The 12,092-nt window shown below is 39.8% G+C and overlaps 1 protein-coding gene across 3 annotated transcripts; it reads left to right on the top strand.

The window, feature by feature from the left end:
• Window positions 1–6,503: 6,503 nt before the first annotated feature.
• LOC135259318 (protein NipSnap homolog 3A-like) lies at window positions 6,504–11,767 on the top strand. Of its 3 annotated transcripts, none has more exons than XR_010331234.1 (6): window positions 6,504–6,683; window positions 7,530–7,761; window positions 9,056–9,214; window positions 9,786–9,935; window positions 10,616–10,697; window positions 11,324–11,767. XR_010331234.1 is itself a non-coding variant. In XM_064343550.1 (6 exons), the coding sequence occupies exons 1-6, from the start codon at window positions 6,606–6,608 to the stop codon at window positions 11,398–11,400; spliced, it is 783 nt and encodes a 260-aa protein (XP_064199620.1). In that variant the 5' UTR covers window positions 6,507–6,605; the 3' UTR covers window positions 11,401–11,767. The 3 variants fall into 3 exon arrangements, 2 of the variants coding, with proteins under 2 accessions (XP_064199620.1, XP_064199622.1); XM_064343550.1 differs by having other exon boundaries at window positions 6,507–6,683; window positions 10,611–10,697; XM_064343552.1 differs by having other exon boundaries at window positions 6,510–6,683; window positions 7,554–7,761; window positions 10,611–10,697.
• Window positions 11,768–12,092: the final 325 nt, after the last annotated feature.

Here is a 12,092-nt window from a genome sequence, read left to right as displayed (position 1 = left end):
AGGCCTGCATCTCCAAACAGGCTGCCTGTGTTGTCTATGTCTGCGTTTCCCAACCGGTGTGCCGCGGCACTCTGGTGTGCCGTCAGGCGAGGTAAGGTGTGAAAAAATTTTAATGTTCAAATGAATTAAAAAACTTAAATGAACAAATCCCATTCACAGGAGCCAAAATAAATGTCATTAAAATGCATATAGCTTAATTAAAACCCCAAAAGAACATTTAGGCCTACGTGTGTGTGTGTGGAGGGGGGCTGCAGGGTGTTTATTTTTTATGCTTTTGAGAGTGGTGTGCCATGAGATTCTGTAAATTTGGAAAGTGTGCCGTAGAAGGAGAAAGGTTGGGAAACACTGGTCTATGTGGCAGAACACCCCAACATGAACAATTCAAACAGACTTTGGATACGGGGAAATGCATAGTTGTCTAATTAGGCCTAGACTTCACCAGTTACCGGGTATCCAAGTAGCTGCTATGTTATTTGCACTGGAACATAGCTACATAATTAAATATAGCCGCAAATTTCAGGTGCTTACAAACTGAAAGGCTTGTGTTTGTGTTCATCAGCAACTATAACAGCACAGCTTTTGAGTATTTACCCAGATAGGTTTCATCAAGCAATGATTAATAACCGGGTCATCCATCTATGCAGGGTTCCACACAAACTCGCAAGGTTTCGCTAACTTGGCAGCAGTGAGACTACTCGCCTCTGTCATATACCCCCTCTTTCTCAGATCTACCAGTGACAATGCACGTTTCCACAGCGGGGGTGTTAACATTAAAGAAAGACAAGGTCTTCCCCTTAGAAAATATTTCGTCTTGAAGTTTCATTATCTGTCTAGCTTCCACAAGCACCGTGACTGGTTTGTTTAACAGTTCTCTCTTGAGGTAAAATGAACGTTAAATAATGTAGTCAGCTGATTCGCTCCCAGTGCAGCTGCAAAGCCAGACTAATGAGTGACAATTCAGTAACACTTAACAGGTACAGTAAATCTAATTAAATATTACAGAAATATAGACGAAATATGATGCTTTGATGTTTTTTAAATATCATACTTTAAATTTTATGTAGGCCTACACTCAAATTTACTGTAGACAGGGCAGCAGCTCTGTTGTCGAGTTGCCAACTATTGATACACACATACACGCATGCACACATACATGCACACACACACACACACACACTTATGTTTGTATTTAAGGAACAATTTAAGTTTGTTCATTATTAAGCAGCCTAATACATGTTGGAGGTCACACAAATACAAGGATTAGGGCCACCATATGACCTGCAAGGATTTAAACTAGTATTTCAACGGTTCATGTACAGGGGTCCCCATAAGCACTCCAACAGCACCATTAAGTAGCAAACTGTACAACTGAGTTTCTAATTGAGACATTTATAAAAACAATTAGTTGATCTAATATGGGGAAAGTTAGGAAGGAAAATGAACATGGATGGAATTTTAAATGAAGAAAATTTATCATGCCCTTGTGTAATCAAACTGAATTTGACACGTGATTGTTGCTTGATAATTGTTTGAGAAGGGGCTTGACAAAGAGGCTATTGCAACCTCTAGTTGGCAGAGGACTGAAATACCATGCATGGAAACAAAGGGAGACAAGCTAGTGGCCCTAAAAATGAGATCCACACTCTAAACACATTCTTAATTTTAGGTTGCTAAAACTAAAATTTAATTTGATGAATAGGATATTGACTTTATGTCAGAATTTCTATGGGACATTATTGCGCGGTACCCCTGGGAAGGGAAGAAGAACCGTTGTGTCGGTGACTTTAGAACAGACAGGCCATGAAGCCGAAAGACACGTAGCACTATCCACTATCCATCGATTCCCCTTAGATTCCCCTTGGATAAAAATCCATCATAAACTGCCTTTTTTATCAAATCATCTTACCCTGTGACATCACCTGAGTGTAGTCATAAGAAAACACAGACAAAATTGTTTCAAGCAAATTTATGCTCATATGCATATTGCAGTATACAGTCATATACCCAAGGAGTATGCCGGAGTAATTTTATTGTGGTAAATTGAAATAAAATTTTGGCTGTTTTGTATTTACCTTCAAATAGTGTTGGTCAATTCCACAATTCCATTTGCTTCTGTGCTTAGCAAAGAATTTAAAAAAGAAGCAGCAAATGAGACACATGGAGTCAACCTTTGTTCATATGTTTGACTTGGAAAATGAAAAGTCTTGACTTCATGCAATGCTTTGCCTATAGAGCACTGCTTCAGTGCACATTAATGTAGACTAGCGAAAGAGGTATTACTTTCTTATTATGAAGGGGTCTTTAACTGTGTGGGGTGAATGGGTCGCTTCTCTCAACAGGCAAATTAATTTTGTTAAAAGACACACACACACACACACACACAGAAGAAGGCCACAAGGCAGAAATGTGAATTTAATGGAGTCTTTTGCAATGACAATAAAACGTAATGTTGTGTAGTGACAGAATCAAGTGTTTCCTGTAACTATTTGAGAGTAGACCTTAAAAATAACAGATTACCCTCCAAGAAATTCAAGTCGGCAGCAAGTTCAAGCTCAATGGTGTGAACTGAGCTGATAGATCATGATCGTTCTCTTTAATTGAAGCGCATGCTTACTGTAACGAACCTATTTTCAGTGTGTTGCTTAGCTACGGAATCTGTGACAACGAGAGCAGAAGGTTTGAATTTCAGGGCAATGGTCAAATGAAGGACAAATAAATGCACATTGCAGACACAATAATGTGATTGTGATTGGCAATAATGACAGAGTCAAAGCAACAGTGACCAATGCTTTTAATACTGTCAGGTTTCTCTTATTGGGAGAGTCAATTTCATAAGCATTCCAATAAAATATTCAACATTAATTCAAATTTTCAAGGTCCTTACTGGCAGTAGCATTGTATTTTCATTTTCAGACCACTGATATTGTCGCAGAAGGTGCAGTTTAATTTCAACTTCATACTTATTCTGCAACCTATTCCTATATTATATTAATATTAAACCATTGCTACAGGCTTGTGTTTATTTATGTATTTTTAGAAATTTACATTTTACTTGGCTGGACAAACATTGGGCAACCTTTATGCAAATATGTGATTTTCAACCATATATGATTTATCATGCTGTAATTTCAATATAGCAAGTGCCCTCTATTTAATTAGGACATTTTTATTTGACAACCAATTTTAGGCGAGCTTAATTCAGTTCCTTCTAGCATGTTCAGTACCCGCGAGTCTGGGCAGTTAATTTACAAGGATAAATTCAATTAAATGTGAAATAGTATTTAAATAATTTGAATGACACATAAACATGCAATATTAATCTAAACAAATTACATATCTAGACTCCCGGTCAAGTGAAGGATGCAGAAGTGTTCCAGACATGTATTTTAGACATGGTGAAATTTACAGTACAAATTCAGTTACATAAATCATTGAATCTTTTATCATGTTTAGACTTAAAATACTGTTTGTGTGTTACACAAGGGTTCATAAAAATGTGTACTGTATGTACAATATGTACTGTTAGCTTATTCCAACCTATACCTTTTAGTTCTTCAGAACAACTTCTGTAATCCACATTATTAATCCCTTTTTAAAATGTAAAAACCTTAATCAGATCCTCCATGAGTGACTTATTGCTGGAACCAAAGAGATTATACAACTTAAGCTGCTCTTCATAGCTTATGTTTGATACCCAGGAACTGTTGTTTACCTTTCTCAATACTGTTCCTTTTTCTGTTCAAGAGCATCTATGTTTTTTGACCCTCCTATTGTCCTCAGGGTCAAACGTGACCCCACCCTGACTTTAACAGCAGTGAAAACCCCTGAAATAAAAAAAAATAGTTCTGCATGAAATTGAATTACTTTTCCTGGGGTGACCCTACCATTAGAAAAATTTCAACATTGAAGAAAACAGAAAGAAAGAAGAGGGACACTGAATACCTTATACCACCTGGAGGGAGCGCCACCTCCAAATTCAAAGTTTGATGTGCTTCAATCTAATCCGGTATGTATGAAAATTCTGTGAAAACTCTGACAGGTGATATAATACCAAGAGTTGCCTGTACAGGGCCATACCTAAATAAGTGGTGGTATTGCTGGGCCCATCAGAGTTGCCTACATAGTACTATTGTTGCAAAATAAATTACACGTTTTCAGTTAGATATTTAATTTATGGTGTCTTGCAACATTTTTTTTCAGGTCTGGGAAACATCTTAAATAAATTAAAATGGCAGAGAAAAAAGGGCTTTCTGAGGGCCATATTCTTTCAAAAATGGCTGAATATTTTCCACATTCTGTTTGTAAAAGTGTATAAATAAGGTATGTTGTTTATCTCTGTCATCAAAGAACATGCTTTCTTAAAATATGCGTTCCATCACTCCTGGGAAATACTTAATACCTTTTTTCTCTCAGTGAACAAAGGGCCAACAATACCTCTATCACAGGCCACATTTGGCTCACAGGCCAGTCTTTGAATAGCCCTGCTTTACATTAATTTATTGGAAATGAATGACACCAAAAATGACCGATAACACTCTCTGAAAAAAGGTACGAAAAAGTACCTAAAAAGGATCAAACATTTGTCGCTAGGGTGGTACTCTATATGTACAAAAAATTGTACCCCTAGCAAGCAATTCATAATTCATTTATATATTTTTTGCTTGTAAAATGTACTTATTAGTACCCCAAAAGAGCATTGTTGTACTTTCACTGTGCATTCGGGAAATTTGACAAAAATGTGTTTCCACTGTACCTTTATTTCTGAGAGTAGACTGTATGTGAATAAGTGGTTGTGTGGTTGGAATCTTCCATACAAAGCTGTGGCCTGTAGATTATTTTTTCCTAGTTGCCTGTTGAATTGAAAATACATTTTCACAATCTTGAGTTGCTAAACACTTTTGTTCCCAATATTAAACAGAAACAAATTTTCTCCAGTTAATCGGAGGCAGGCTGGTTGCATTTATTTTGATGCATGCAAGATTGAGTGGCTTGCATGTACGATGATTGATGCGTTTTTGTTTGGCAGCCTCTGTCTCCATCTACTGGTTAGCATGGTATGCTACTGTATGTTGAAAGCACTGCATACCTGGCTGAATTCTTAGCAGGGTACATTTAATTTTACATGAAGAGATATGACCCACAAGTGTGATATTGTAAAGTCAAATCTGTATTCTTTGTAATATACCATATGTTTTATATTGTATCAGCTGTGGAGAGACCTTTTCTGCAATTAGCTTGTATAACAGCTCTTATCACAGTCCTTTATGACGGATGTTCTCCGCTTCTGAAAGTTGATCTGGATAATATTGCCTGTGCAGTGACTGCAGTGCAATATGTGTTACGTGAATGAGGCGGTTGTACCCTGGCTGTATGCTGATGGTGCCGTTATGGCATTCTGTATGACTGCCAATTTTATTTATAGGCAGAAGTTGCTTTTGCCCTTTCGGAACACTGTTTTTAGAAAGGGCTCTTGAGCTGAAACACTGGCATCAGTCATTAGACCAGGGTGTCCTGGAGGGCCAGTGTGCATGCAGGTTTTCGTTTCTACCAATTATCCTGGCTAAATCAGTTAACCAACACTGGTTCACTCGGAGATTAGATCACAGGGAAACGTTTCATATAGGGGCACAACAGTCTACGGCTGTAATTCATGCGTTTCTCAAGAAATGTAGCTAAAATGTTAGGTGGCATAAACGTTAAGGCTAATTAAATGATTAAGTCCTCAAGTTGGCACGAAAACCAGAACAGATATGGCCCTCGTTGCCCACCTCTGCATTAGTCTGCTTAATTGGGGGCGACATAGCTCAGGCGGTAAGAGTGCTTGTCTGGCATTCGGAGGGTTGCCGGTTCGATCCCCTGTGCTGGGCATGTCGAAGTGTCCCTGAGCAAGACACCTAACCCCTAATTGCTCTGGTAAATGTGAGGCATCCATTGTAAAGCGCTTTGGATAAAAGCACTATATAAATTCAGTTCATTTACCCATTATCACTATTATTACGCACACACACATACACTCACATATTTCTATAGGGTATTTGACTTGTTTGCTATTTTAAATGTAATTTTTTGCTGTCATTATACCATATCGTGTAGGGCAGGTGATGACATGAATTCAGATGCGTATACCTGGTCTTTAGTCCATTAGTCCAGTTCATATCCCAAAGTGGAGCTATGGATTTTATGTGATCACGAGTCTCTTTTTTCGCCAGGTGTAAACCTGCTGCCATTGGATGAATGGTATCTCTAAAACCCTTAGGATGAACTGTGCCATCATGAAAAGCTGAATTACATAGCCTGGTAGCGTCCTAAAAAATCTAAAGCATAGTAGTCGTCTAATTTGTATAATGATTACATAAGCCAAAGTTGTAGTTTTTTGTTATGTTGTCACACACAAACATACGAACTGACAGAAAAACACACAGTAGTTTATGCATTTCCTCAGTTTAACGATGTTGGGTCAAACGGGGATGTAGCAGAGACGGGATGTAGTCACGTAGCACTGAACTTGATCTCCCGGCTTCCGTATTCGGAATATGCTGTAGAGGAGACGGACATATTCGGTGAGAGAGTTCGTATATCTCGATGGTTGGTACGCTTTAACGAGGATGTTGAACTTCAGTAATATGCTTAGGAGGGCATTCACTCTTCCTAAACATGTCAAATATATGCCAAATTTAAAGCAGGTAAGTTATGATTGAATTGAATTATGTTTTACGAAGTGGCCTATCGATTCATTCCCCAGTGGTAGGGAAAGCTGCAACATTCGTAGGTGTGCATTCGATATGATTTTTTTCAATGTAGTGGAGTTTGTGTTCAACTTACAACAACGATGTTTTAGATACGGCGTTATTTAACGTTAGAAAGATACCTAATGATAGGCTACCAGATATGAAGCCACTGTCAGAGAGTGCTACACCAGAAACGAAGTAGTTCTGTCCTTGTAGGTAACTCGAGCATTTTATTGCCACGGTTCCTATTTATTTTGAACTTTGGTAATATCACCCAATGAAACGGATATAAATCAGCTGACGTGTCGATTAATAAATGCTTCGGAATTAATGCGCAAATTTGCATTTTTCTTGTAAATGTAATGCTGCATGCATTTTGTGTTGTTATTTTACTGAAATAATCTGCACGAGGCCTAAATTTAACTCCTTGTTGTATAACCTTTTGTAGACTATACTTGTGATTTAATAACAGGAGCTGTTCAGATTTTTCGGCTATTTTGGTAGTTCCATCCTGGGGTATTTTCAAAGTCTTGCAGAATGGAGGTACTATATTAACCTTGGGAGAGCTGCCCACTTGGACAGGTAGCTAATGCTACATAAAGGGCACAGCTGTTTCTATTCTAGGGCTGCTTCATCACTTGGCTATGAGTGCATATATGCACCGTGTGGCTAAGCTAGGTAGTGTGATTGTCAGGTACAGTTAATCGAGAAAACAAAATTATTGTGATTGATTTCTAAAGGTAAACAAACTTTGCAAGGTCTATTGAGGTGTGCTTAGCTTTTTATGACGCCAGGTGGCAGCCTTTGTTCTTTTTTTGCACCCAGCTTCGGGCGTCTGTCTCCACGGGGCCTCAGCAGCAGCATGAAACTTTTTATGAGTTTCGCACGTACAGCGTCAAACCGGAGTGGAACGCCGCTTTCCTAGAGCTGACAGAAAAGAAGATTCACCTTCGCATGGCTCTCGCAGAGCTCCTGGGCTACTGGAGCGTGAACTGCGGAGCCCTCAACCAAGTCCTCCAAATTTGGAAATATGGTGAGGAAGCAGAGGAGAGTTCAACCCACCCACTGAAAATCAAATCTGGAGATCCATGTCTTTGCTGTCAAGCAAATTATCCATTATGTGACTTGCTGATATTAATGTGACTGTTCCTGACAGTAATGTAACTGTTGTTCTTAGGCGTACAGCGATGATGTCTTCACATCATCTGGATATCTTCACCTCATGTCTTGCTCTCCAGTTGCTGAAAGTCTGAAGTACTATTGACCGTGCTTCTCTCCCGCAGAATTACAAATTGTTTTTAAATCTCTCAGTGTGTCTCCCTTATAAGGTCCAATGACCTCATTTTTTTTCCGGAGAATCATGTGCTGATCCTTGCTGTAATTGAACAGGAAAATGGATGTTTATTCCCTGACTCATCGTGTTTGGCTAGACACACTTGCCTCCTTGTCAAATATGAGGCTTTTAAAAATATACAAGTACTGCTTTTGTTTTGTACAACCAACCTCATGCTTTTTAAGAGGCCATAAGGTGAAGAGTGCTTTTAAATAGATAAAAATGGTAATTCAGATCAAATTAAAAGCTAACAGCTGACAACAGATCGGTTGCATTATAAAATGGCAGCCTTTAAATCGTACTCCGGTTATAGCTGGCTTCACAAGTGATGCTAGACCATGACTGGTTGTCCTGGAAATGCTTTATTGAGGTCATTAGTTCAGAGGACATTGGATAACTTCCAAATTTGATTAGAATCCTTGAGAACCACAGTGGCCTACAGCGACTGTGCATGTAGTAAGCGTTTGACCTTGGTGTTTGATTATTTTTAAAGGCAGAAGCCAGACTGTGTGTAAATTAGTTAACTTTATTTGTACAGTGCCTTTTGTGCAAAACATCCTTCAGGCATAAGCATAAATTCAAAAGAACTAACAGCAGAAAGATTGAAACATCTGAAATGCAACAAAATAGCAATAATGAAATGTGTATTATAAAGGTAAAATCATAGATAAAAGTGGATGAAGCAAGTAAGATCAAAATAAATGAAGGGCTAAAGTTAAACAGTAAGTTAGTCGATATCTAAAACTCATAACAGCTTGAGAATTTCTGTTGTGTTGTGGTAATGAGTTCCATAACTCTGTCGCCTAAGAATGAAAAGCTCATCTGTGTATTTCACACTGGGCAAAGTAACTATGCTTGTATTTTCATAATGTAGAGCTCACTTTGTGTAGTGTGGAAGGGATTTTATACAATAGTTATCCCGTTTTTGTGTTATGTGGATGGAATCAGTTGTGCTGTGTTTTCCTCCTCCCTGCCCGTGACCTGGGTCCCTCAGACAGCTACGCCCAGAGGTCAGATGCACGGACTGCCCTGGTCAATAACCCGGAATGGATGGAGGAGTACATCGCTAAGGCCATACCCATGCTGGCGTACCAGGAGAACGAGGTGGCCTACCTGGTGCCCTGGTGCACTGTCAAGAAGCCCCCCAAGAAAGGTGGGGTGCAGAGAACTCCCTCCTCAGGCCACATTTAATGTATTGTTCTGTTAGGCTGACTGTCTGCACAGCGCAGACAGTCAGTTTTGACTTAAAAAAAACTTAAAAAATGCGAAATGTCAGTTTGGCTGGATTTTCATGGTAAAGTATATAGGTAGTCTTGCTCGGGCATGTAACAGAGAATTCATGCCTTTTGTCAACATGGAATTCCTTCTTTTTGAAGTGGAACTGCATTCACAAGTGCCTTTCATTTTTATGCACAACCCACCTCCTCCCCCTTTAAGTTCTGCAGTGCTCAATCATACTCAGACCTGTCCCACATTTCACAGCTATGTCCTTTGTAAAATCGTAAGCGTGAATACACAACCAAAAAGGTCTCTTTCGTGCACACTCGTGATCAGATTCAAGATTGTGAATTACAAGGACTTCACGACTGTCTTAACGGCTACAGTTTGTGCCTTTTTCGTGAACAGATAGTAACTTCTTGTCCAGTTCATAACTGTCTGTTTGCATGGACTCGGTGTTGCCTTTCCACCCAGCGCAAGTGCTTATGGGCACTTGTCTTGTCCAGGTATATATGAGCTGTCAACCTTCCAGATGAAACCAGGGGGTCCCGCGGTGTGGGGGCATGCCTTTCAGGCGGCCATCAACGTTCACGCCAGCGCGGGCTACTCCCACCTGGTGGCCGTCTTCCACAGCGAGTTTGGACCACTCAACCAAGGTGAGCACAACTCTGGCAGTGTTTCTTTCCAGCAGTCCAGCATCACAGTCTATATGCACCCCCCTCCCTCTTGACTTCCCCCTCGAGGGCCAGATTGCACCTTGGCTATCAACAGTGTGTGGTTGCCATTAAACTGGGGACGCTGCAAGATCTGCTTAGCTAGCAGTGAGATTTCCTCCACACACACAGGTCAATAGCTTAGGGCCGGGCTCTTCAGCTATTGCCCCAGGGGCCAAATCTTGGTGCTTTGATCATCTTTATGCAGTGTCAGCATGCTTCCCACTAGTGACAGAATAATGAGTAATGCCTATGTGTTTTTTAAAGGAAGCATCTACTTTTTTATACATGTTTTATTAGTACATTTTAGATTTTTTTTTTAAATGTATATGTATTACATGGAAAATGAAAACAATATCTGTCTCCCCCTAAGTAAGTAGTTTAAGAACCCTGGCTTTGTGTATTTGAAGTTAAAATTTTGAACTGCAGAATTTGCATCTAACTGAAGATTAGCTCAAGATTTTCTATTGTAAATTAGAATAGTTTAACACCGTGATCATCCTGATATTTACGTGCCTATTAGTGTGAAGCATCACTGGAGTGGTGTCTGGTGGAAGTGAGGTTTAATATGATACTCTCGGGATTTGCTTGTGTTCACACTGTAACCAAATGGCCCAGTTCAGGTCCTGTGGTGGTTTGAGGACCCGGATACGCGGGCAGCGATTCGGCACAAGGCCCACGGGGATGCCAGAGTGGTGGCAGCAGGTAAACCGGGCTCTGTTTTCTCCTCCTCACTGTTCCTCAGCACTGCCTGTCATGTCCACATACAGGTACCAGCTTGTTCTGACATGACCTGACCATTTCGCAATCTGTGTCCTCCTCTCAGGGTTCTTTAATGCTCGGAGTGTCATGCATGTCCTGCAAAGCTTTCTCTGTAAAACACAACAAAGTAGCTCAACAGTCCTTTTCATGTATATTGTAATGTATATTACACGTGTATGCTGTGGTTATATGTGGCTGAGTGTGAAACTTAAAACTACTAGACTGTGGTCTTGCTTGTATTTAAAAATGCTATGTAAAAGTTGTGTAAGTCGCTCTGGATAAGAGTGTCTGCTAAAATGCCTGTAATGCATTTCATAACTGGTGTGAACAGTCATCATCCGCCTTTTTTCCTGTATAGTATGTAGTCATTGGCCTTCATGTGTGTGTCCTGTCTGTGAAGAGAATTTGTTATTTATTTTCTTACTTAACCAGGTTGGTGCTCTGAGAAAGTTCTCGTTTTCAACAACAGAATAACAAAGGGGTATTTTGCAGGATTAAAACTTGTACAGTAGCCTTTGCTAAAACATTTTCTTTCTGTGATGGTCCCTACCCTCCTCCTGTCTCCACAGTGAGGGAGAGTGTGAAGTATCTGGACTCCCAGAGGAGCAAGCTGCTGTTGCCCACTACCTTCTCCCCACTGCAGTGACCGTTCGGCCTGGGGAAGGGTACCGTCAGCTCTGAGAACCACATGCACTAATCCAGCTTGGCGTGGTTTTATTGCACTTGTTTTCCATATGGGAAGCATGCTCTGCTACTGAGGTATTTTATTAGCTTGACCACATCAAGTACATCAAAGATGATGTAGCCCTTTAAAGATGTGAGATTTATAGTCTGTTGTGCAATATGGATCAATCAAACATAAACGTTATCGCATAAAATGCACTCTTGTGATATTCAGTGTAGTTACAGTGAACTGTGAGGTTCAGTGACTCATGCCCACTACTGTGGACCACATCAAGTGTTTCATAGATAAACTGTGAGGCAAATTAAATACAATTTCGACATGAAGTGAACCTAGTTGTCTCGGTGCTCTTCATTGTGCTATCACACCATGCGGTCATGTCCTTTCACATGTAATATTTTATGTAAACATGAATGTGTTGATCAACCATGTCACCAATTTGAATGATTTCTAGGTCAGGTAGGTACCTCCATGCTTTGAGTTAAAACTTTAAGGAAAATATGCTCAAAAAAAAGGTCACCACTTTTTACATTATACGGTGGCCATTTTGGCAACTTGTTTTCATTTTAAAAATAATAAAACCTGCATGGTGTATTGGGTACATTGTGTGAGTTTGTTGTTGTGAAGGTGCTCTCCTGGTTGTGTGAATGTGCCTT

The sequence above is a fragment of the Anguilla rostrata genome, chromosome 7 (assembly GCF_018555375.3).
Source record: "Anguilla rostrata isolate EN2019 chromosome 7, ASM1855537v3, whole genome shotgun sequence".
Lineage (NCBI taxonomy): Eukaryota > Metazoa > Chordata > Actinopteri > Anguilliformes > Anguillidae > Anguilla > Anguilla rostrata.
The sequence above is the reverse complement of the archived record's forward strand: the minus strand, read 5'-3'. Positions and strand labels throughout refer to the sequence as shown.